The sequence below is a fragment of the Pan troglodytes genome, chromosome 2 (assembly GCF_028858775.2).
Source record: "Pan troglodytes isolate AG18354 chromosome 2, NHGRI_mPanTro3-v2.0_pri, whole genome shotgun sequence".
Taxonomy (NCBI): Eukaryota; Metazoa; Chordata; class Mammalia; order Primates; family Hominidae; genus Pan; species Pan troglodytes.
Window position 1 is genome coordinate 135,904,345 of NC_086015.1, and position 26,592 is coordinate 135,930,936.

Sequence of the window (26,592 nt, forward strand, 5' to 3'; positions counted from 1 at the left end):
GTACAGCAACACTAGAAAGGGATCCAAGAGGATCTGGACAAAGCATTAGTAATATCTACTGAAATATCTATTCTTGCTTCAAATTCATGACCTCAGCAAACCTGAAAGTGAACCACATCTGGCAATCATATTTCCTTAGCTCATTCATTCTCCCATTCTCTTGGATGGCTGTTTCATAATTCTCTCTCCTCAAACCTCAAACACTTTCTTCTCCGTCTTCATTCTCAGCTAATTAATTACCTAGGTTCCTATTTCAACGAGCAAATAGGAGCAATCAGATGAGAACTTCCACAAGCTTACACTACTGTATCTACTGCATACAATAATCTGTACACATATATTCTGTCTTCCCTCCAAAGTCTGCAGAAGGACGTGCACATTTCTATCTAAGGGCAACCCCTTCTCTTGCATATTAGAGTCCTGCCTTCTTAAGGACTTCTTTCCAGGCCTCTCTCCTACACAAAATTTTCTCTTCTAGATTACTGTCATCAGCATACAAATATGATGTTATTTTTTAAAAAGCTTTCTCTTGACCTCACTTCCCCCCTACTTAAAACATTTCTATTTCCTTTCGTAGAAAAACTCCTCAAGAGATTACACGTCCTCCTCCTATCTTCTTAAACCCATTTCAATCAAGCTTTCATTCCCTTCTTTCCATTAATACTACTTTTTCAAGATCACTAATACAAACCATGGTTTTCCCCCACCTCTTTGGCCACTTCTTCTCAGACTCCTTTGTAGGTTTCTCTTAATTTGCTAACTTCTTAATATTGGGGTGCCTTGGACTCAGTCTCCAAACCTCCTTTTTATGTGAACTATTTTCTAAGTAAGACCTTCGATCTCATGTCTTTAAATATCTTCTTTTTGTCGATGGCTCTCAAATTTATACGTCTAGTCCAGATCTCTGCCCCGACCTCAAGACATAACCAACTGCTTACTATACATATCTACTTGGATGTCTAAAAGGCATCTTGAAACTTAACACTCCAAAACTGAGTTCCTCAAATTCCCCCCTCAAATCTGCTTTTCTATGGTCACCTACATTTCAGTTCACAATAACCCTATTCTTTCAGTTACCAAGGCAGAAATGAAGTAATCTTCGTCTCTTCCTTTCCTAGCCCACATTTAATCAGTTAGTAAACCCTTCAAAATACAGTCATGCATTGCTTAATGACAGGGATGTGTTCTGGAAAATATGTTGTTAAGTGATTTTTGTCACATGTAAACATCCTAGAGTGCACTTACACAAACCTAGATGGTATAGCCTACTATGCACTGATATATAATTATGTTTTATGATCATAAATGTCTCATAATGGAGTCACTTATGACAAGTGACTCAGCTTACAGTGAAATCACTGACCACTCAGAGTAGTAAGCATATGTGTGGTGGACTGAGGTGATAAGATAGCATCTGCTGTGGCCAGGCATCCCTGACACCTGACAAGAAAATAAAGCCAAAAGTCAGCTGAAGATAATGGCCATGGAGATGTCTGTGGAGAGCCGTAAAAGCCAATCATGGCTGAGATGCCTGCAGAATCTCTGCCCATGAGAACTCTGAGGCCTCCTTTCCTTTGGCTGTGGTAAGCCCTCTGGGAAAAGAGCAGCTACCCACCACCAGGTCAGTGGGCATTCTGAGGAAAACCAAACCTGATTTTCTCAGTCAGTGTGCTGGTCTCCCAGGCTACTTGCTGTGTTTCCCTTCTCTATTAATGCCTATGTGTGTTGGATAGAGTTACATGATTGTTGTGTGGAAGCCACACAATAAATCATGAATTCCTAAGCATTTAATTGGCACTGATTCATTGTGAAACTTCTCGGCTGGTTGGAGTTAGCATAAATAGGCTGATTTGAACCCGATAGGACACACCTGAGCTCTATGGTACAGCCTGCTGCTCCTAGGCTATAAACCTGTGCAGCATGTGACTGTACTGAATACTGCAGGCAATTAATTGTAACATAATGATAAGCATTTGTGTATCTAAACACATTTAAACATAGAAAAGGTACAGTAAAAACACAGTATTATAATCTAATGGGACCACTGCCGTACATGCAGCCCGTCATTGACCAAAACGTCATTATGCAGCATGTGACTATATACTTACACTATGACCACTTCTTAACCATTCTACACTCCCACTCTGGTCTATGCCACTAATATCTCCCTGCTGGAACACTGTAATACATTGGTGTCCTTGCTTCTGCCCTTGGCCCCTTCAGTCAACTCTCAACACAAGAAGCAGAGATTCTGTTTTTTTGTTGTTGTTGTTTGTTTGTTTTTTTAAAGATTACTTCCCTTCTCTGCTCAAGCATGTTTTAAGTCTCTCTCCATCTCAATTCAAAGTAAAAGCCAAAGTCTCTTTATTGCCTGACAGGGTCCCTGTTGCCCTTGCTTACACTACTTCAGGCATTTGGGCTGTGTTTCCTCAACACGCTGGGCACACATCCCTTCCAGGGCCTTTGCATTAGCAGTCCCCTCTGTCTGGAACACTCTTTTCCTGGATATTTACATGGCTCACATTTTCATCCCCCTTCAAGTCTTTGCTGAATGCCGTGTGCTCAAGGAAATCTTCCTGCCCCACATCCAAACATTTCCTATTCTCTTTTCCTCCATGTTACATATCAACTTCTACATTGTAAAGTTCAGAAGCTGATTTTCCTGTCTGTCTTCTACAAATACAATGGAAGTTCCAGGGAGGCAAGATTATTGTTACATCCTCAGTGGTTGAGACAGTGCCAGATACATATTAGGCACTCAGCTGCAAATCACAAGTTTTGTTGTATCAAGCTATATAATACTTTCATTATTGATTAATTCTAAATATTTTATCTTTCCAATAAGATTTAATTTTTGCAAATTTTAAAAGTAAATCTTGCAGATAAAAAGAGTATTTACAAAATTGGTAAGGCCTGAGGAATAGTAATGCCACAAACACCATTTTCACTACCCGGAGAAAATTACCGTCTTTGAAACCCTGTATGTCCTTCCCCTTGAGTGACTACCATTCTGAATTTTATATTTATCATTCCCTTGAAGTTTATCTCTGTATATAATATACTGTTAATTTCTTCACGTTTTTCATTCTGTGTTATGTACAGCTGTAGCTGAATCATTTTCACTGTTGTATGCTACTCCATTATGTGAATATACTGCAATTTATTCATCCATTCTGTATCTATAGACATTGTGTTGTTTCCTGGATTTTTGCTATTACAAACAGTACAATGAACATCTTTGTAGATTGTCCCCTTATACTGTAGTACAAGAAAAGTCTCAGGAGTATATATCTATGAGTAGAACTGCTAGGTCATAGGTCATGTGTATCTTCCCAACTTCATTTTTACAAGATCATGTTGAGTTATTTTTCAATAGCAGCTATACTAATTCACACCCCTGTATGAGTCCCTGTTGCCCCATATCCTGATGCTTGATATTGTCAGATTTTTTTTTTTTTTTTTTTGAAATGGAGTCTGCCTCTGTCTCACCCAGACTGGAGTGCAGTGCTGTGATCTCAGCTCACTAAAGCCTCTGCCTCCCAGGTTCAAGCAATTCTCCTGCCTCAGCCTCCCGAGTAGCTGGGATTTACAGGTGCCCACCACCACACCCAGCTAATTTCGTATTTTTAGTAGAGACGGGGTTTCACCATGTTGGCCAGGCTGGTCTCGAACTCTTGACCTCTGGTGATCCACCTGCTTCAGCCTCCCAAAGTGCTGGGATTACAGGCATGAGCCACTGCACCCAGTCTATTGTCAGATTTTTTAAAAGTCAATTTGGTGGTGTGAAATGGTTTCTCATTGTGTTGTTGTTGTTTTTTTTAATTTGCATTTCCCTTATTACTACAGTATAATAAAGTGGAGCATCATCAAGTTTTCGCCCATTTTTCTGGTGAGCTATTATAGTTATATTCTGAATATTTTAACCATTATATGCACTGAAAATATTTTCTTCTGTCTTTTCACTTTAAGTCTTTTAATGAAAATTTATCAGTCATTTCCTTTGTGGTTTCTGCTGTTGTCTTTAAAAGATTTTCTTCTCTAAAGTCAAAAATATAACTTACACATCTTCCAAACATTTATAGTTTTGCCTTTAACATTCAGTTCTTTTATCTACCTGGAACTGTGTGAGATAAAGAGTCTAATTTCTATTTCTTCATACAGATAACAATTATTCCAGTAAAACTTCTTGAAAAGTTCTTCTTCCCCCCCCACTGACTCTCAGTGCCAACACTGTCACTTATCAAACTTCTATAAATATGTGGGTCTTTCTGTGAACTCTCTGTTCTATTTCATTGGTCTGTCTATCTCTGTGCTAATATCATACCATCTTAATTCAAATTTCCCACCTTGTGGTTCTTTAAAAATGTTTCTGCTATCCTTAGCCCTTCGCTCTTACACATAAAATTTAGGAGAACTTTTTCAAATTAGAGAAAAAAATTAGGATTTTGATTGTCATTGCTTTGAATCAATAGATCAACTGGAAGAAAAAAGTTTGCAATATTGAATATTCCTATTCAACAACATGGCATCTCTCAATTTTTAAAATTCTTTTTAAGGTCCTAATAAAAGTTTTATCATTTCTCTACAAAGGTATTGCACATCTTTTACTTAGGTAATTTATATTTTTGATGCTCTTGTAAGTTTTTGAAAATTACATTTTAACTGTTGCTAAAGTAGAGAAATGCAGTTGATTTCTGTACACTGAACTTTGATAGTCTTTTACTGTCTATGTAGATTATTGGCTCTTTAATCCATGAATCACTTAATTTATAAACATGTATTTGTTAGCTATCTTCTGTTAAACTTTTGGCATTAAAAAAACCACATATTCCTTTTTTTTTTTTTTTTTTGAGTCTCACTCTGTCACCTAGGCTGGAGCATGGTGGTGCAATCTTGGCTCACTGCAACCTCCCTCTCCTGGTTCAAGTGATTCTCCTGCCTCAGCATCCCAAGTAGCTGGGACTACAGGCACGTGCCACCACGCCTGGCTAATTTTTGTATCTTTAGTAGAGATGGGGGTTTCACCATGTTGGCCAGGCTGGTCTTGAACTCCTGACCTCAAGTGATCCACGTGCCTCGGCCTCCCAAAGTGCTGGGATTACAAGTGTGAGTCACTGCACCTGGCCAAAACACACATTTTCAAAATATAAAGATTGATTCTTTTGAGTTTCTGAGACTTCCTTCATGGCCTATGTGTTTTCAATTTTTATAAACTTTTTCATGTGTCCTAGAAATGAATGTGTGTTCTCTGTGGGATCCAGAGTTCCATATATATTTATTAAACCAAGCTTATACAACATTTCTGGAAGCAATTTTTATACCACAACTAATTTACAACTAATTTCATTTTTTGAACACGATTATGGTTTAACATTCGGCTTGGTTCAGAATTAAGTATCTTTCAGTTATGTACCTCTTCAACACTCCTACAATATGAACGTTACTATCTCCTTTTTGCCAAAGCAGGACTAGATGTTCAAAGGGTAACTTGTCCAAATTCCACAGCAATTGAAATAGTTGAAATTTGAACTTTGATCTGTTTTAGTTTGTTACAACACAAGGCTTCTAGCCTAGAAATCTCAGCTATTCTTTATTCCACCTTTTCCTTCATCTTCCAATATCTATTGGGGCATGGGACCTTTCAATTCTACACCCTAAAATGTTCCCTGATCCATCTCATTTATTATTATTTTCATTTTCACCAAAATCAGTAGTCAAAGAATATAAATGCCAGTGATAAAATACCACTAGCATACTATGTTGTTGCAATTTTTACGCCCTTTCACCTATATTACGGTACTTCATTTCATTAATAAGACTAATCAAAATAGGTATTACAACTTAGGAAACTAGTTCTCAGAGTTTTTATGTAACATATTTAAACTCCCAGACAGCAAGTGACAGATGCAGTTTTCTGAATGATAGGACTCTTTCTGTAGCCCTGTATTAGTAACAATGTTATTTTTAGAATAAAGTTTTAAGAATGTATTATCTATTGTAAAACATCAGACTAAAGCCAGATTCCCGGTGGGGAACGCTACTCTCAGGATCCTCTCACTCAGTTCCATTACCTCACTTCAAAAAACCTGAGGCCCAAAGTGGTGCTGTGACCTCCTAAGTGGAAAAGCTAGTACTCGAATTCGGATCCTCCATCTGGTGTCATTAACTCAGCCTCCCGGAATACGGCCAATCAAACGGAATTACACCAGCTTCTCAGAAAAAGATCTAATGGCTGTATCACAAAAGAAGGCATCGATTTCTCAGAATTTGTAGCCTTAATTGCCTTGGTGAATCCTCAAGGGACATAAATCCATCCTTTAACAAAGATTCCTTTGGATAGTAGAATGGTGAACGTTATTGCGCTTCCATTACCGCCCTCCAATTGGGAAGCCCCCAGCATCGAATTCAGAGGGCCGGCAATAGCAGCTCATGCCTGTAGGGTGCGTCCACTGACTGCAGGAAAAGCAATCAGGGTGGGAGAAACTTAGGAAACCACCCAGGGCCAAAGGAAGGAAAACTCAATGCACAAATTTTTTTCCGCTGGAGGCAAAGGCTGACATCCATACCTGTACTGGGCAATGCTCAGCGTAGCCTCACGTTCGGCCCCAAAGCCAGACAAGTGCTGGTTTAGGTAGGCCTCCAGGGACTTGCTGTCGAACTTGTGCTGGGGCAGCACTTCGGCCAAATCGGACTCGCCAGTAGCACCTGGCTTCATGATCACCCCCGCAGGCCACAGCAACGCGGCATCCACAGGCCTCGAGTGCCGAAGTCCTTCAGGATTGGGGCAACGTCCCCTCTAGAGCATGGGCCGAGGCCGGGGCGGGGTCTGGCTCCAGCCAACCGCACACAGCCTACGCGCCGTTGCTGAGCAACGCTTGCCCGCTGAATCTGGAGGTTTTAGCTCTAGTCAAGTGCCAAAAGAGCCCAATGTGTGTTCGGATTTCAATTCTCCAGTCAGCGTCAGAGTTGGAGGCCTCAATTTTAAAGAAGGCAAAGCCATGGTCATCGTTGCGGGTAAGAAACAACGCAGAAGCCTCTTCCACCCCCAAATTTAATGCAACAGCAGGCGGAAGACCTGCAGGGTCCCGTTCAGAAAAAGGGCCGTCAGGCTGTCGAGCCTAAGAATAAAAAGACCCTGTTTCTCTTAGACACCCGGTTAGCAAGGCAACATCGCTGGCCTCCTGCCCTGGACACTTATCACCCCGGTCCTGCTGCGGCCGGGTTTAGCCGGCCCAGCGAGGAAGGAAGCCGAAAGAGCCAGGTTTTTGCTGAGGGGGAGCGATGTCTGCGACGCACCGGAAGCGGCTCCGAGGAAGGCCTGTGGGAGTCTCGGAGACGTGTCTGTCTGTGAGGCGCTGGGTGCACTTCCCCAGGGCTCTGGGCTAGGAAGGCAGCGGCGAGGTGCCTCCCCACGTACCCCTCGCGGGCCCAGCCGAGCAGCGTGGGGCGAAGGCGGCGGCGAAGGCCCGGGCTGGGAGCGTTGGCGGCCGGAGTCCCAGCCATGGCGGAGTCTGTGGAGCGGCTGCAGCAGCGGGTCCAGGAGCTGGAGCGGGAACTTGCCCAGGAGAGGAGTCTGCGGGTCCCGAGGAGCGGCGACGGAGGGGGCGGCCGGGTCCGCATCGAGAAGATGAGCTCAGAGGTGGTGGATTCGAATCCCTACAGGTAACCTGCGTCGCCGGTCGGAGGCAGGCGCGGGGGACGAGGTCAGGCTCCGTGAGGTCAGAAGTGAGGCGCTTCCCACGTCCCGCTCATGGGGACGCCCGCCACCCTTTTCTTGGTCTGCGAATCCTGTTCCCAAATGGGCAAGGCCACATCTTAGTACTGATCGGAAGATATTCTTTCTCTTTTTAAAAAACCTCCAGTGAGTCAGCCATATGGTGCTGCTCCTGTGCCTGCTGAGGACGTGTGTCCAGTTTCCTATCACCCTTGCCTCTTAATTAGTCCGCCTCGCTGTGTATAAGACTGATAGTAAGAACTTTCAGAAGATGAGATCAAATGTAAAACCTGCTAAGGTAAACTTCGAGTTTCATTAAAGGCTTATGAATGCATCTTAAATGGGGTCGGGGCGGGGGAGAGCGGGGTTAGCTCTAATCTGAGATATTCGGGTGCTCCTTAACATCTCAAACCATTCGACATTACCAAGACTGCCCAGGCCTCTCTTTTCTTCTTTCCTAACAAAGCTTATCAATTCAGCAGATGGAATATAGTGCAATGGTTAAGGGTAAGGACTCTACCGCCAGACTGATTGCAATTCAAATCTAACTACTCTCTTCGTAACTGCCTAACCTTTGGCAAGTTGTGAAACTTTCCGCTTCAGCTTCTCACCTGTACAATGAAGATAATAGTAATATCTATCTCTGTCATAGTTGTGGGGATTGAAAAAATCAGTATGTATAAAGGTCTTAGAGTAGCGCTTGTACATGGCAAGCCTTATACAAGATTTTATTGCTAGGTGCATTTAGTAGCAAGCAGTTATTGAGCTTTCACTGTGTAAGCACTTTACATGCATTGTCTCCTCCCACCAAAACCCTATGAGATTGCTACTATTTTACCCCCAATTATATAAGTGAGAAAATTGAGGCTTAGAGAGCCACCTCAGGTTCATGCCTTGGTAGTAAATAATAAGGTCTGTCTTGCATTGTCTTAATGTAAAATTCTCATGAACCGTCTCCCCAGTAAAAACAATTAAGTCATGTAGCTAAAAATTGTATGGTGTTAAAGTAGATAATGAAGATTTTATTGTTGCTTTTTTCCTTTAAAGAGCATAACAGTTTTGATTTTTAAAAAAGGTTTTAGTTTGTGATATATAAAGCCGCAGTAGAAGTCTTAGGGTGCACTGTTTTAACTGTGTTGCCAAATATGAAGGGTTAATGGTCCAGAAGTTTTAGAGATTAAATAAGCATGAACTGACATCTCTAATCAGAATAAGTGGAAACTATTTGACATTTTTAAAACATTTTAAAATTTTACAAATGAAGGCTTTGAAATTTTCCCTCCAGAATGAAAAGCAGAGGAATATGGGTCATGAATTTAAGTTGTCTCAGACATTATTTAATATGAGATGATCCCTTGACATTGTAATTATAACAAACAAAACTTTCAGAACTCAAGTCTAAATATGTAGTATTTTCTATCTGATTTGCACCATTGACTTTATTAAAATTGCTATACAGGAGATGGCAGTTTGATACCCAAAGCTGTTCACTGATATATGGAATTTTAATAAAGTTCAGCTTTAATTTTTTGAATTGTTCATACAGCAAATATTTACTGAGTACATTTTTGTCTCCAGTCCTCCTTGACAATATTATTTACTTTGTATTGAGTACTTATTGTGTGCAGACACTGTGAATATAAAGTAGACATGGTCTTTTCCCTCTAGAGCTTACCAGATGAGTGTGAGATAAATAGAAAAGTAAACATGCCATTGCAGTACAGGTGATAAGAATTATGATAAAGTACAGTGTTATTATTGATAAAGTACAGGTTATTGAATTATGATAAAGTACAAAAGGTTATAGGAAAGGGATATGTATGTGTTCAACACCATTTTAATTGCTTCAAGAGATACAAAAGAAATATAAAGCACCTGACTTTTGCTTCAGTTTGAGAGACTACATGGAGGTGGGATATTAAAAAACACAAGTAACTGTAAAATTATGTGTTATGGAATATAGTTATAAGCATGTGGAAAAATTGGAGAGGCTTTGAGATTAGAAAACCTGGTATCAAATCCTGGCTCAGAAACCCAGCTCAGAATACCACTTGCCAGTTAGCTGATTTTGGGCAGTTGATTAACCCAAACCGTTTCCCTCATCTGTAAAAGGGGGTTGCCATCCATGCTTCTCAGATTATTTAAAGATTGAAGGGAGCATCAAGGTAAGGATAGCAAATTCCTGTGATGGATCTGCCATCACTTTCTACCCAATCTCACTAAAGTGACAGTAAAGGAATTTTTTAAAAGAAACTCCCATTGAAAATATAAAGGGTTCGTATTAATAACTGATAGGGAGGGGTGGGTCCCTGTACTTGATTATAGTAACAATTTGGAAACTAGAGAAGGGATGGGTGAAGGTAACTGATTTAATAGATTCAGAGAAGTTTAATCTTAAGCTTGCAACCCAGTTTATTGCAAGAATCCCTCAAAAGGCTCAGGAATAGGCACAGGTACTTGCAGAACTTCAGGTAGGGCTAAAAAAAACTTTCAGTTGAAAATCTGTTGAAGAAACAAAAGCCCCAGATCCCCTACTCCACTGTGGGTAACTGGGCAAACACTCCTTCCCTACCAGAAGAGGAGAGTAGAGATTTCTTCATTAGAAAGAGTAAAATAGAAGATTTCCAAGAATAATTGGGGCAGGTCTTTGTACCTGAAGGAAGGGGTAAACTGATTGTTTACATGCTGAATGCTGTGACTGAATGTAAACTAAATGCTTACATACTGAGTGTCGAGACTCCCAGCCTTGCTTCTTCACTTCCAACAGCTGATCGTGGGGTTGGAACCCCAAATCAGGTTGGAGTTTGAAAGATTATTCTCTAGGGAATCTGATAGAGCCAAGAGGAAAGACTGAAAGACACTGACATTGTGGGTTTCTCAACTAAATAGTCTGGCCAGATGACCCTACAGTGAAGTCCAAAGTCAAACAGTTATTGCCTATCTTGTTACCTTTATTAGTGTCCCACACTTAAATATGAACAGAACAAAGGATGAAAGAAACTTCTAACATGAAAGAAATAAAAATAGCAACTTGGATAGACTATGTAAGATAAACACATCCCCCTAAATTATCATTAGTATTCTTAGATGAGAGAAGATATGGCACAAATGATACAGGAACAAGGTGCAAAGTATTTAGATGATCAGGAATTCTTGCAAATGGAGATGGTAATAGAAATGAAAATCTTAATAGAAGTGTTGGAAAATAAAGTTGAAAGAAATCATCCAGAGAATAGAGCAGAAAACTAAAATAGTAGATAACTGGAGAAAGAAGATAAAGGACAAATCCAGATGGTTCAACTTCCAAATAATAGGAGTTCCAGACAGTCCAGGAAAAACAAACCAAACAAGGAAGTAACCAGATTCTTCAAGGACATTTCCCAGAACTGAAAATGTGAGTTTTCATTTTGAAAGAGTCCACTAAAAACTCAGCACAAGGGATGAGAACAGATTCACATTAAGGCACACTGTGAAATTTTACAAGCTAGGAGACACTGGAGCAATACCTTAAAATGTTGAAAGACAATTCTAACTTTAGACTTCTTTACCAAGTTAAACTATCGATTAAGAGTATATGTGTAGCTTCCCACAATTATATGCCCTTTGCTTTGTCATTTTTATAAAGAATATAATTTTGATAAGGAACATTTTCAGAAATGAAAGTTCTCAAAATTTACCTCTGCTGTACCCTTTGCAAAACTACTGGAAGATGTTCTTCTAACCACAGCAAGAGAGTAAGTTTAAAAATAATTGATGACAGTGTTTTGAACTGTCATGTGCATCAGAATTACTGGAGGGCTTGTTAAAGCAAATTGTTGGACTCCACATTCAAGATTTCTGATTCAGTGGGTGATTATAGGGTAGGGCCTAAGAAATTGCATTTCTATTAAATTCTCAGGTGGTCCTGTTGTTGATCCATAGACACTTTAGAACTAGTGAGCTATAGCATACAGGAAACAGTGGATTAATACAGAATAAAGAAATTAAGAGACTTTGTAGTATAATGATGAAGGAAGAGCCTAGGAAGGGAGCTGTATGTGCAGTAAGTCTAGAGACAATCATGTCAGATTCTAGGAGATACATCTTTAAGAAGATGAAATTCATAGAATACCTCATGAATATGAATGTATCTAGAGGAACTTTAGATAACTAGTGGAAAGTTGGCGGTTGAATTTGTGAAAATACATAGGAAATTAAGCATCAGGAGAAACATACTTATTAACTTCAGGGTTGGGAGTTAGAGGAAAGGGTAAGTTTTAATATATTGCATGGCCCAGTTGTGAAGAGTTAACATCTAACCAAGATGACCATCTAACAATATTGGGAAGTTGGTGGGATGGAAGATGTCTGCGTGCAGTAGGGATGAATGCTAAGAGCAAAATCTGATTCAGGTAATTGACTAAAACTGAAAAGAAATAACAATGTTAGCATGTTGTTTAGGAATATGATGGTAATGGACTTAAAAGTGAGGGAGAGGAAAATGGGGGTGGAGGCTGAATTTCCTAACAAGCCTGGTGGAACTATTTGACTCCTTAAAGTGAAGATGAATGGGAATTAACCATAGACTTAAACTGCAGATTACCAGTAACTAGTTAAAGCACCTCTTAGAGTCTTTAGCATACAGTAGGTGCTTACTAAAAGTAGACATCATCTATTGTGGGCAGAGGCAACAAGAGAATGGAATTCCAGCCATGAATTTACTCTGATGATGGAGATCTGAGTGTTAAAACATTAAATATTTACATATTCTACCAAAGCATAGAAAAATGTTGAAATTTAACTTTGACCCTTAACATTTAAGTAGTAGTCGCAATCTTGGCTGCAAATCAGAAATACATAGCTTTTAAAAACCAATCTTGTTTCATATGCTACACTTGGGAGAGTTTTTTTAAAAGGTGCCTGGGTAATTTAGTTTCATCTGGTAAAAACCAGCCTGTAAGCATCCTCCTCTTTGAAAAGATTAGTAATGATTATATTTTGGTGTTTATTTTCTGTGATGATGTATGTCTATTTGTATTACTAATACCTAAAAGACTGTAAGCTTTAAAACATATTTTTCTTTGTTTTAAGCCGCTTGATGGCATTGAAACGAATGGGAATTGTAAGCGACTATGAGGTATGATAAACCCTTTCCAAGTTTTTGTAAGATTAATTCAGTAAATTAAAATAACTTCTGGTGACATATTTGATGAAGAGCTATTAACCAACATATACTATTTTATATTTCACAGAAAATCCGTACCTTTGCCGTAGCAATAGTAGGTGTTGGTGGAGTAGGTAGTGTGACTGCTGAAATGCTGACAAGATGTGGCATTGGTAAGGTAAAAACATTTCTCTTTGCCTGTCATATAGGGAACTACTCACTCCTGGAGTAAATCAGGTACAAGTTAGGGTTTTTTTTCTTTACCAGTGGCTTATTGACTTGCAGTGTATTAATCTAGATTGTTCTTTCTACTCGGGTTGAGACATATCCCCACCCAAACAAAAGGTGATATTAGACAAAGATTGTCTAATTGTGTTTAGAAACGTTTTTGTTTGAAGTAATATGTAAACAATTTGGACTTAGGTGTTTTAGATATAGAAACTTAGGAAAGAAGGCTGTTAATTTGATAAAGTGTGTGAAACACTGAAACATCTAACAAATATTTTATTAAACATATACCAGGCAGAATAGAAAACATGTACCTTTCCTACTCTTGATTTTGAACTAGAGAATGCTCTGGATGGATTTTTAAGAATTGGTACTCTTTTACTTTTTTCTAAAATTCATTTAGATTATGGGTTAGAAAGAAGTAACTTTCTTGTACCAGAATTCAGTCTACCAATCTTAGATTTATAAAGCCAGAGTCTATGATGTTAGATACATAATGGTTGAATGAATAAGCTTTCCACAATTATATATCCTTTAATTTGTTGTTCTGGTAAAGGAAGCATTCTCCCACAGTTTACCAATGCTTTCTAATATGTTGGTCTACCCCAAATTCTTAAAAGAAGGTGATTTCAAAATTGGCACTCACTTATCAATATAGAAATAACACCACCAAAATACTAAAAATATTTATTGAAATTTTAATACCTTTCAAAAGATTTACAAAACCTGGACAAAAATTGCTTATAGCTGACTTAAGCACCCTGACTTCTTGACCAGGGATAATAGAGATTATTGAGATTAGTGGCTCTCAAGTTTGAGTATGTTATCACAATTAGTTGGAAGCCTTATTAAAGCACAGATTAACATCCTACTCTGGTGGTTTTGATTTTTATAGGTGTCAGGTGGACTTAATAATTGACATTGCTAACAAGCTCCCAGGTGATCCTGATGCTGATGTTGCTAGGATTACACCAGTAAGAACCACTGGATCCTTGCTCTACTCCAAGTCTAGTCCCTGAAGTAGTAACATCAGTAGCAGCTCTCAATACCTACCTCAGACATACTGAATCAGAATGTGTATTTTAACACAATCCCCAAATGATTCATTTGCATATTAAAGTTAGAGAAGTGCTCTTGCATCTCTAACAAGCTTCAGGTGATGCTAATGCAGCTAGACCACGCCATTTTGAGTAGCAAAGAGGTAGAACAGTAGTTATATATTGCTTTAGTTAGAATCACCTGGGAAGTTTTAAAAAATTCTGGTGTCCAGACTGCACCCCATAATAAGTGTCTCTGGGGATGAGGCACAAACATCTGTATTTTTAAAAATTCTCTAAGTGATTCCAGTGTGCCCTCAAGTTTGTAAACTGAGAATCTACACAGGTAAGTTTCAGGAAGTCTTTCTTTAATTTGTAAAACAGATAAATACGAAGTTAATTAATGAGGTTAAATAGGAAAGTAGAAGATGTTAGGAAACCCAGAGTCCATTTCTTATCCCTGAAAGCCTTTGGATCTCTTTAAAGTGTCTGGGGTGCCTTGGATCACCAGATCTATATTCGCTGCTTTATTTTAGAGATGAAGATACAGGCCTAAAAAGTGAAAGTGATTTACCCACAATCAGAGCTAATTAGTGGCAGAGTTACAGCTCAGACCTTCTGTTCCCAAGTTTAATGTTTCCCGCAACTTATGTATAAACAAGCTATGAGGCAGAAACTCATTTAATACTTGGCCTGACCTAATAAATATTGATGAGCTTAAAGAAACTATGTTTTGGAGACTCTTACGTAGGATTAGAAAATTTTGGAGAGTGTGAGATCTTTTCTAGTATTAAGGGCTATCTAGGTGTTATGGGTTAGGTTAATTTTTTTTCTTTTTTTTTATTGAGAAGAAAATCCCATTTTTGTTTTTATTGTTTAGTGTGCTGAGAATTGTATTAAAGAGTCACAGAATTTCATATGAAGAAGGGACAGGAAGTCCTTGGCTCTAGCCTGTTCTTACTGATAAGAAATGTCATCTAATGGCCATTTTAGTGTGTGTGTGTGTGTGTGACAAATGCTTTTTGAAACAGGCTTAAGTGTATAGCAGGAAACAACAATTAACTGGTTTGTAATTCTATTTGGAATAATGTTTTAGCCATGTCACTGGTATATATTTTGTCATATACACAAAAGGAGTCAGGTTATACTATATTTTAAGTTACAGCACTTGTTTTCATCTTATTTAAAGATTTCATTTATCCAATGGATTCCTGGCTTTTAGCAAAAAATGGAAATGAAGTGGGATTTTGCCACAGATTTAAAAAATGGAATGAAAGGGAATTAATCTTAATTTCTGAGTAAATTATTTAGAGAGGCAGCACAGCATTGTGGTTGAGGTGCAGATGCTGGATTGAGAATGCTTGAATTTGAATCCCATTTTCACTTCATATTAGATGAGTCGCCTTTGGACAAGTGTTGTAGTTGCCTCATTTTAAAAATAAGGATAATAGTACCTACATGCCTCACATGAGCATTCAATGAATTAATATATGGCACCTAGTGTTGTAGAGTTAGCTAATATTATTATCAAACTGCTAAACTAATTAAATGTAAAGCTCTCTAATTTATTTTTTGATATGTTTAGTTTTTTGGTATGTTTTTCATCAGAATACCACTATTTTCATTTTAGTTGCTACTCTTTGATTATGACAAGGTGGAACTAGCCAATATGAATAGACTTTTCTTCCAACCTCATCAAGCAGGATTAAGTAAAGTTCAAGCAGCAGAACATACTCTGAGGTAAATGGAATAGCAATCAAGTACCATATTCAGTGAAATCTTACTTTATGTATTTGATATGAGTTAATATAAATGAATCTTAATTTTTCTCTATAAAATGCAGTTTTCACTTGTACAAAGAATTCTCTTACCTGTTGGACATGGGTTGGCAAACTTTTTATGTATAGGTTAGATAATAAATATTTTAGTCTTTGAGGGCCAGATATTCTGTTGCAACTGTTAGTTGCAGTTTGATAGCAGCTGTAGGCAAAACAAACATGAATGAGCATGTCTGTGCTCCAAGAAAATTCTATTTTTGGACTCCGAAATTTGAATTTCATACAATTTTTAATTTTTTTAATTAAAAAATAAAATTTTTTTGAGACAGTCTCACTCTGTCACCCAGATTGGAGTGTAGTGACACAATCTCGGCTCACTGCACCTCCGCCTCCCGGGCTCAAGCTATCTTCGCATCTCAGCCTCCTGAGTAGCTAGGACTACAGGCACGTGCCACCATGCCTGGCTAATGTTTTGCATTTTTAGCAGAGACGGGGTTTTGCCATATTGCCCAGGCTGGTCTCAAACTCTTGGGACTCAAGCCATCTGCCCACCTAGCCCTCCCAAAGTGCTAGCATTGCAGGCATGAGTCACTGTTCCTGGCTGATACAATTTTTATAGTCATAAAATGTTCTTTTGATTTCTTTTCCCAACCACTTAAAAATGAAAAAAAATTCTTAGCCTGAAGGCTGCACAAAAACAGGTGGTGGGCCAGATTTGGCCCATGGGCCACAGTTCACCAATCCCTGCTTTAAGAATTTTCTTTGTGGCCCCAAATTTGTTAACTGAGTAAGGAGGTGAGGCTGAGTTGTAGGTAGTTACTGGACATGGTTAAGTCTTAATTCCCAACACTTAGATTGATTGGGGTGGGAACAGTTTTGTAATCTTTATGGCAAAAATGAACCTAGTCCTTGAAGTGTGAGATAAAAGAGATAGAAAAGGACTTTGGGTTTTCTTTGAATAGCTTGAATTCGCTTCTCTAAGGTATGTTAAATGCCCTTTAGCTCTTTCATCTCTTTTCCTCACAGTTTTTTCTTACTACAGCTACTAGTAGTAGTCTTTTTAAAAACATTTTTTTAGAGACAGGGTCTCACTCTGTCCCCCAGGTTGGGGTGCAGTGGGTGCGATGATAGCTCACTGTAGCCTTGAACTCCTGGACTCAAGTAATCCTCCCACCACAGCCTCTTGAAATGCTAGGATTACAGGCTTATAATCATTCCCTTTTTCCTTCTTAGGAACATTAATCCTGATGTTCTTTTTGAAGTACACAACTATAATATAACCACAGTGGAAAACTTTCAACATTTCATGGATAGAATAAGGTAAAATTTTAATTTATGAATATTTTGTATAATGTCCAGCTCAAGTATTAGAAAATTATTAGAAAAATCTATGGATTAATCCAATGAATGGAAGATTGATATATATTTTTCCATTTTTTTAGCATAGTAATTTTTGTGTAATTTTTATGTATTAGAATATCATTTAAAGGTATATATTGTCCAAAAACAATTAAAAATAAAAAGCAAACAAGCAAAAAACCCCTGTAAGTTACAATATAAGAAGAGAATGTCAACTTTAAGTTCTGTGTTCTAGATTATATTTCTGTCTGAAAATCGTTTTCTTCAGAGACTGTCAGACCACCACTGAAATAATGAGTTGCATTCAATTAGCTTTTATTACATTTGTAATGAAGCATGAATAAAAATGTGAAAGCTGGTAGTGAAAAAATAACTGTTGTGAACATACTTTATACTTCCTTCACCCTTGTAGTTCTTGTAAAATAAGTAATACTACAATGATACTGTAGTATCATTGATGTTATATTCATGTTACTCAATACTTGATATATATGATATCTTTAATATTACATATTTATTATGTAATAATTATAGTCAAACATTTAATGAAAGAATAAGTGTTGGACTGAACAAGTAAGTATAATGTATTAGAGTGTATTTTGTGTCCTGATGTTTTTCAAACTTATTTTCTTTGACTAGTAATGGTGGGTTAGAAGAAGGAAAACCTGTTGATCTAGTTCTTAGCTGTGTGGACAATTTTGAAGCTCGAATGACAATAAATACAGTGAGTATTCCTGCTGTGCAAGATATATTCATGGATTTATCTGTTTTCCTGTATATTCTATCAGTATATAATCCCCATCCTAAAAACAGTTCTGAGTGTAAACCCTTTTCTGTGTTTTATTTGTAATGTTCTCTTAGCCTACTCTTAAAATCTATTCTAATAGCTGTGGGACCTAGACTGTCTAGCCTTGCTGCTGTGACATGTGTTACAGTATCCTACTCTTTTTGCTGGTAAACTATAAAACAGCAAATACCTCTGATGTATAATTCTTAAATTAGTATCTTATAATCTTGGTCAGTGTTAGTTTTAGCTTTTGTTATTTTATAAATGTATAAATATGTATAAATTGCCTGAAAACCTGGTTTCTCAAAAAAAATAATTATTTTCCTTTTGAATATTGTTTTTAACTTTTCAGATGATATTTTGGCATTTTTTTTGTTCCTGAAATGATTTTAGAAAAGTGAAATTTCACATTAATTTGACAAGAAATCCAATAAACTTTGATTCAATTTAATAATATTTACTGACTGCGTCTTGAATACTGTCACTCTACTCTTTAAATAGAGTATGGTAATTACCAAGGAATTCCATTATCTTACAACTTGCCTCATTTGTTCTGAAAATTAATTTTAAAAGACCTTGGTAATCCATTCAGTTAAAAGAATTTATTGTAAATTACTTCTTGCTCTTTTATTTTTTTTCCTTATGTTTTCACCCATTTCTACTAAGGCTTGTAATGAACTTGGACAAACATGGATGGAATCTGGGGTCAGTGAAAATGCAGTTTCAGGGCATATACAGCTCATAATTCCTGGAGAATCTGCTTGTTTTGCGGTATGCATTATTCTTTTTGGAATATTCTTCACTGTTAGATACTTGAGTTCTTAGGGGCATTGAAAATGTATTACAATTCAAAGAAAAAGCAAACTTGGATGGAATACTATTTGGAACATCTCATACTTTTTCTCTTTTTTTTTGAAATGTGTTTTATTTTTCATGTAGTGTGCTCCACCACTTGTAGTTGCTGCAAATATTGATGAAAAGACTCTGAAACGAGAAGGTGTTTGTGCAGCCAGTCTTCCTACCACTATGGGTGTGGTTGCTGGGATCTTAGTACAAAACGTGTTAAAGTAAGTCAAGGCTAATTTTTCTGAATAGTCTTGTATGCTTTCAGTAAACATATTTCACAAAGCATTTCAGAAACTGAAATTACAAGCTAAGTATATAATTTAGTTACTTTAAACTTAAATGTAGTTTTAAATGTTTTATATATGTATATGTGCAAATTCTATTTTATATATGTATGTCTACTTTTCATATACATTGCTATATTAAATATTACATATAATACATGTGTGCATATTCATATGTGAATATATGTGAATGTCAGTTACTCCCTGCATTTGGAATAGCTTTTATTAAATGATACAATGGTAGTGGCATATTTATTTATGAAACATTAACCGAATGATTTAAATCTTTGCAAGTCTGTCCAGTGGATGGAGACTTAACCACACTTGTTTCTACTATCTTGATTTAAGTCTTACCAAAAATAAGCCAAATGTGACTAAACAGTAATTATTGTTAATGTAATTAAACATTAGTGTTACTGTAAATTTTACATTTACATAAAATGTTAACATTTATATTAGTGTTAATATAAAACACATTAACAATACTTAAAAAAAAATTATTGAAATCTGCTTTTAGATACCTCTGCTATCCAAAAACAAATATCCAGCAACTGTACTATCTAAACTATAGCTAAAAAGAAGGAAAAAGATTTCTTTGCTGCTGAAATTTATGTCACAGTTTATGAATCAACTCATACTTTATTAAAAGCAGAGCCCCTTTAGGTGTTCTCTAATTCAGGCTATTTATTTTCCCTCATTTTACAACTTTAATAAGCTTAGTTGTATTCCCTAAGCCTCCAATACAATAAGAACAAACTGCAACAAGACACATGGAGGTACCAATCAATAAGAAGTGTCAGTTGCGAGCAAAGAAATTGAAAAAAGCATACATATAAACTCTCAAAGTAATGGTCTAGGGCTATTTCATATAAGAGCAAATAGCCTGTTTAGACAGTAGTAGGCCCTGTCTAAACAAAACATTTTATAGTATGATACAAAAAAGGAGAAAAGAATCATGGCTAACAAAGTATTCTCTTAAGGATGTGTCCTATTTAGCTAGCCCCTCTATTGATGGTCATTTAGGCTACTTAATTCTTTTCTATTAACAATGCTATAGGCTACATCTTGTATATATCTTTGAATACTAGATTGATCACTCTTCTTTTTGTTTTTTTGGAGACAAGGTCTCACTGTGTTGCCCAAGCTGAAGTTCAGTGGCTCAGTCATGGCTCACTGCAGCCTCAACCTCCTGAGCTCAAGTGATCCTCCCACCTCAGCCTTCCAAGTAGTTGGAAGTACGGGTGTATGCCACAATGCCTGGCTAATTTTTGTATCTTTTGTAGAGACAAGGTTTCGCCATGTTGCTCAGGCTGGTCTTGAACTCCTGAGCTCAAGTAATCTGCCCACCTCAGCCTCCCAAAGTGATGGGATTACAGGCGTGAGCCACTGTGCCCAGCCTAGAGTTTTCTATAGTACTTTTTTTTTTTTTTTTAAACAGGGTTTCACTCTGTCACCCAGGCTGGAATGCAGAGGCACAAAGGCACAATCTCGGCTAACTGCAGTCTTCCAGGTTCAAGTGATCCTCCTACCTCAGCCTCCCAGGTAGCTGTGACTACAAGCACCCACCACCACGCCCAGCTAATGTTTTTGTATTTTTTGTAGAAACAAAGTCTCCTTATGTTCTCCAGGCTGGTCTTGAACTCCTGGGCTCGAGCAGTCTGCCCATATCGACCTCCTAAAGTGCTAGGAGTTACAGGCATGAGCCACTGCACCCGGCCTATAGTACACATTTTTTAAAGTAGAATTTCTGAATTTATGAAATATTTACTAAATTTCTCCTGCAAAAGGATTATACATTTGTATCATAGTTTAGGAGTACCTGGTTCACCCATACCTTTGATAACTTTGAGTATCATCAAACTCTGTAATCTGTCATTCTGGTGGGTAAAAAATAGGCATTTAATTTTTGTTTTTATTTGTGAAAAAGGTTGAACACTTACATTCTTCTGTGAATTATCTGCTAATAGTTGTTGCTCTTTTTTGTCTTGTATATTAAGAATGTGTATTTGCAAATATTTTTGTCATTTATCTTTTTTATGTGATTTTCTCTGTATAGAAGCTTTTATTATGTTAGTGCAAAGGTAATTGCAGATTTTGCCATTACTTTTAACAAAAACTGCAATTACTTTTGTGCCAACCTAATAAAAGACATCAGATTGGCTGGGTGCAGTGGCTCACGCCTGTAATCCCAACAATTTGGGAGGCCAAGGCAGGCGGATTGCTTGAGCCCAGGAATTCGACACCAGCTTGGGCAACATGGCAAAGCCCCATCTTTACAAAAAAAAAATACAAAAATTAGCCAAGCGTGGTGGTGCTTGCCTGTAGTCGCAGCTACTTGGGAGGCTGAGATGGGATTGCTTGAGCCTGGGAGGGCGAGGCTACAGTGAGCCATGATCACGCCACCTTACTCCAGCCTGGGCAACAGAGTAAAAAGTATCAGGTTTGACTGGGAAGAGGGCAGGAGGGAGCTGGAGGCACATGGGATGCTGAAAATGTTCTGTATCTTGATCTGGTGATGGTTACATGAAAGGCTCATACAAAATTTTATTGAGCTATACATTTAAGATTGTGCATTTTATAGTAAGTTACATACAAAATGTTAAAATTAAGTAGCTTTCTTAATTATCTTAGGGATTTAAAAAATACACTTCTCCCACATTTTAGCTTCTCTGAAATCAGCATGCTTCTTGAAGTTGTTGACGTGTAATTGTTTAGCTGCCAGCACTTTATCTTTATTAGAGGTTCAAAAAAATAGTGTGTTCTACAGTTGATGAAATGGAGTAATCTTTTCTTTCCTTCATTCAATAAACACTGAAGTATCTACTATGAGCCAGGCACTGTAAATAAGATAAAATTTCTGTTTTCTGGATGCAGATTTCTGTTTTCTGGTTAAAAAAAATATATCATTACCTATTTCAACATTATTTTTTCATGTTTTAAATTTCTTTATTTAAGTCTATTTTGATTTTTCTAGGTTTCTGTTAAATTTTGGTACTGTTAGTTTTTACCTTGGATACAATGCAATGCAGGATTTTTTTCCTACTATGTCCATGAAGCCAAATCCTCAATGTGATGACAGAAATTGCAGGAAGCAGCAGGAAGAATATAAGGTATATGACAATCTGTTAGAATGCATGAGGGATCATATTGAATAGGACAATACATAAACAGATTTGGAATACAAGATAAATGGTTAACTTATTCACCATACTTCAAAAATGAATGTTCTTTCTTGCTTTTGGTAAGATAAAAAGCCTGTCTGAATTCTTGATTAATGCTTTAGAGAACTGAGAATGAGTAAGAACACTTTGATGCTGTTTGATTTCTACAGAAAAAGGTAGCAGCACTGCCTAAACAAGAGGTTATACAAGAAGAGGAAGAGATAATCCATGAAGATAATGAATGGGGTAGGTATTCTTTTATAAATTGAAATGGCAGCATAAAACAAAACCTTTTATGGTAGCAAATCTAATAAGATTATACAAATTGAATAATTATTGCTTATTAAATTCCTTAAAAACTGACATAGGATCAAATTTACAGGTATTGAGCTGGTATCTGAGGTTTCAGAAGAGGAACTGAAAAATTCTTCAGGTCCAGTTCCAGACTTACCTGAAGGAATTACAGTGGCATACACAATTCCAAAAAAGGTACTTCAAAAATATGATTTACCCATATGTAAATATCATATAAAATATTTATCTTCTTTCATCTTCATTCTAATTTGTAATGCCAATGAAGTATTTCCTGTTTTAGATATTTTATGCTATAGGCATTAAGATGTGAGAGAGAGGTATGCAGTGTTAATATGCAAATATTTATAGCTTATTTTAAACTTTTAAAACATAGAATAAAATGGTTTTGTTCACTCATTAATGAACCAAGTATAAGTAGATTTTGATTAAATGAAGATCTCATTTTTGTTTATCAGTAGTTTTAGCTACGATGTCGTTTAAAAAACTAGAGCTGTCAAGAATATTGAAATTACTGCCTTGTAAATCAAAAGACTGGTGAGGAATGTAAAAGACTCTGTCTTTCTTCTAAAAATTAGAAGATATTTGTTAAAGAAAATTTACTTTATAACCTTGTTGAGCATGGTCAAAACTTACTGATTATATATTCCTAAGCATCAAGAATTCTATATGGTTCTTTTTTCACTGTATTTCCCTTATTTGTCAATAGCAAGAAGATTCTGTCACTGAGTTAACAGTGGAAGATTCTGGTGAAAGCTTGGAGGACCTCATGGCCAAAATGAAGAACATGTAGATAATGGACTGGGATATATTGTATTTCTCATGTTAAAGCCTCTTCCCTTGAAATTAAAAAAAAATTTTAACTGATAAAACTTAGGGCAACATTAATTAATGTATATTCTTACCTGAATTGTTATACTTTTTGAAAATCCTGTGACTTGCCTGTTTCTCCCCGCTCCAACGAAATCATTAACTCTCCTAAAATGTGTTTCATTCTAGTAAGAAAACCTCAAAGGATATTGTAGGATATAAATCTTACTTGAAAACATAGCTGTTGAAATGTTTTGGCCTTTTGGAGTGGGGGAAGGACAAATCTGATCCTGTAATCTTTTTCTTTCCAGTAATCCCTTGTGTCTGTTGCATGAGGACATGGACAATAAAGTAGTATATGATCCTCAGATACAGGGAGAAGGACAAGGCATACAGCTTATTGATTAGAGCTGGCAAGCATCTGCTCATTATGTTTGGAATTGCTTTCTATAAGAAAATTGCCCACTACTACTAACTTGATCAACAATGAATTCAAAATAGTTATCCCATGAAATAACATCCTCTCAAATGTTTGCTGATGAAGTACAAGTTGAAATGTAGTTATTGGAAAAGTCTGTAACCTGTGGATCATATATATTCAAAGTGAGACAAAGGCAAATAAAAAGCAGCTATTTTCATGAACAGACAAAGTTGATTTCAGGAAGTATAAATTATATTCTGCACCGACCAAGGAACAGAAATTATTGCATCTGTGGAACATATATCTGGAGTTACTATACTTTACTGAAGAGCAAGGCATAAATTTAGACTAAAATCCATCCAGATTACACTCATTCTTTAGGCTACTCCTGGATACTTCATTTAAATTTGATTTTCGAGGTAGTGAGATGTTGGCAAGGTTTGTCCTGTATATTAGGAATAAAGGAAAAGTTCTAAACTGCCTCTGCAATGACTTGTAGTCAGTGGAAGAGTATCACTTTCCCCTGATCATGACCACTAAACTGTAAATTGATATAAATTAGTTTTCTCTCGAGTTACACCCAAGTAATGAAGACTGAAGAGAACCTTGGTTGAAATAAATTTCCAATAGTTTGGAGACTCATAAATACCATGCAGGTGTAACCACTGCCAATAGGCTGTTTCTATGCTTATTTCCTATTTTGATTTTTACTTTGAAGATAGGAATATCTAAATTATATCTCTAGGGAGAAAATGTCGTAAAAAATTAAAAGTACATCCCTGATTGTAAAATAAAGTTCAAAAAACTGATTTCAGAAAGTCTCAACTACCAAATGTTTTCAATATATTAGTTTTGAGATGCTAGGATTATACTGTGATTCTTATGTTTATAGTAAAGTCTGGAAAGCAGAAGGATAGTTTTTTTAGCCTGGAAACTTATTTATATTGCCTTGGTGAGTCTTTTATCATTTTTAAAAAATTTAGCTTATTGAACTGTAAAATAGCTTTTCTAGTATGAGAGATGTTTTGAATTTAAAAAATGAAATGCAGTTTTTCAAAAATAAATTTCCTTTGGAAATTCTTGCATATCAATTTAGTAAGGTTTTATAAAATTTTACAATTTGATAAAGTATCACATCTAGAATTCACTGTCTTCTTTTATCTGCTCTCAAGTTGGCATTGCATCACTGCCTGTGTCTTACACTGCACCAAATGTTACCTAATTGACCTAACTTTTTTTGTCTAATATCTTTCATTAAAAACAATTGGATTATTTAACCAGAAAAAAAATCTGGTAATAGAGATGTTGCTATCCTAGAATACTCTCTTGACAGTCTGCATGCCATGAAAACTTGCATAAGAAGGCAGCTGATTACGAAAAAATAATCATCATTGAATTTAGTATTACTAAACTCATAGCATTTGTCCAGATTTGTAAACACTATTGATTCTAATGTGAAAGATGGAAAAGCAGTCCCAAAATTGGCTTAGCACAGAGACTCTAAATGATAGTAAAACAACATCTTCAACTTTAATTCCTGTCTTATTGTTAATGGGAAGTTAGTTATGGTTCTACTTAAATGTTGTAGAGAAAATAAGTATTACTAGTTTCTTCTCATAAAAATACTCCCTGGATACGAACACTGAACAACACAAAAAACGTAATGGCCACTTAAGAATATTTATTTATTTATTTATTTATTTTTTTGAGACAGAGTCTCACTCTGTTGCCCAGGCTGGAGTGCAGTGGCACGATCTCAGCTCACCACATCCTCTGCCTCCCAGGTTCAAGCGATTCTCCTGCCTCAGCCTCCCAAGTAGCTGGGATTACAGGTGCCCGCCACCATGCATGGCTAATTTTTGTATTTTTAGTAGAGGCGAGGTTTCACCATGTTGGCCAGGCTGGTCTCGAACTCCTGACCTCAGGTGATCCACCCATCTTGGCCTCCCAAAGTGCTGGGATTACAGGTGTGAGCCACCACGCCCAGCCAAGAATATTTACTAAAGGAAGCTTTGACCCCTGCATCACATTTTTTTCATATTTCCCTTTCTGTAATCTCAGCACTTTGGGAGGCTGAGGTGGGTAGGTCAAGAGGTCAGGAGTTCGAGACCAGCCTGACCAACATGGCAAAACCCCGTCTCTACTAAAAATACAAAAATTAGCCGGGCGTGGTGGTGCGTGACTGTAATCCCAGCTACTTAGGAGGCTGAGGCAGGAGAATCGCTTGAACCCGGGAGGCAGAGGTTGCAGTGAGCTGAGATAGCGCCACTGCACTCCAGTCTGGAAAACAGAGTGAGACTCTGTCTCAAAAAAAAAAGGTATTGATGAATAAAAATTATAACTAGAATAAGTACTCTAACAATTCAGATTTATAATTGAGTTGTCTGAAAGCTACCTTTTTCATTGTGAAAGTGCATATTAATGTGAATAAAATATTCCTATTTGAGAACTTCAAATATGCATACACAAAGATGTTCCAGCTATTTTTATCTTCTTAAGTATGCATTCTACATGAGAACGTTTGGGTTGGTAGTAAAATAACTAGTAATATCAAAATATAGTTTATTATGTTTAAATTTCATTCTTTTGGAATACATAATTTTGAGTGATCATGTCTCCAACTACAGTTATTCAGGCACAAATTTTGGAGGTACAAAGAATAAATAATATTCTTAAGGTAGTTTTTCCTTTTATCAGGGTTCTTCTAGAGTA

The 26,592-nt window shown here is 36.9% G+C and overlaps 2 protein-coding genes across 7 annotated transcripts in view; one reads left to right on the forward strand and one right to left on the reverse strand.

Annotated features, from left to right (window-relative positions):
- Nucleotides 1-6,846, reverse strand: part of ACAD11 (acyl-CoA dehydrogenase family member 11) — a 101,981-nt gene extending 95,135 nt beyond the window's left edge. The window contains exon 1 of the mRNA XM_003310035.6: nt 6,567-6,846. Coding sequence (XP_003310083.4) covers nt 6,567-6,715 — 149 coding nt within the window. The 5' untranslated portion in view covers nt 6,716-6,846. The remainder of the gene's footprint in view (nt 1-6,566) is intronic.
- On the forward strand, nt 1,369-24,698 carry UBA5 (ubiquitin like modifier activating enzyme 5). Of its 6 annotated transcripts, none has more exons than XM_016941945.4 (12): nt 1,369-1,621; nt 12,785-12,830; nt 12,946-13,035; nt 15,753-15,862; nt 17,134-17,220; nt 17,899-17,983; nt 18,713-18,817; nt 18,986-19,113; nt 22,151-22,286; nt 22,508-22,583; nt 22,720-22,826; nt 23,359-24,698. In XM_016941945.4, exons 2-12 carry the CDS (start codon nt 12,792-12,794, stop codon nt 23,440-23,442), a joined length of 1,047 nt encoding a protein of 348 aa, XP_016797434.1. In that variant the 5' UTR covers nt 1,369-1,621; nt 12,785-12,791; the 3' UTR covers nt 23,443-24,698. The 6 variants fall into 6 exon arrangements, with proteins under 6 accessions (XP_016797434.1, XP_516757.2, XP_001149934.1 ...); XM_516757.9 differs by lacking the exon at nt 1,369-1,621 and adding an exon at nt 6,852-7,662; XM_001149934.7 differs by lacking the exon at nt 1,369-1,621 and adding an exon at nt 6,861-8,012.
- Nucleotides 24,699-26,592: the final 1,894 nt, after the last annotated feature.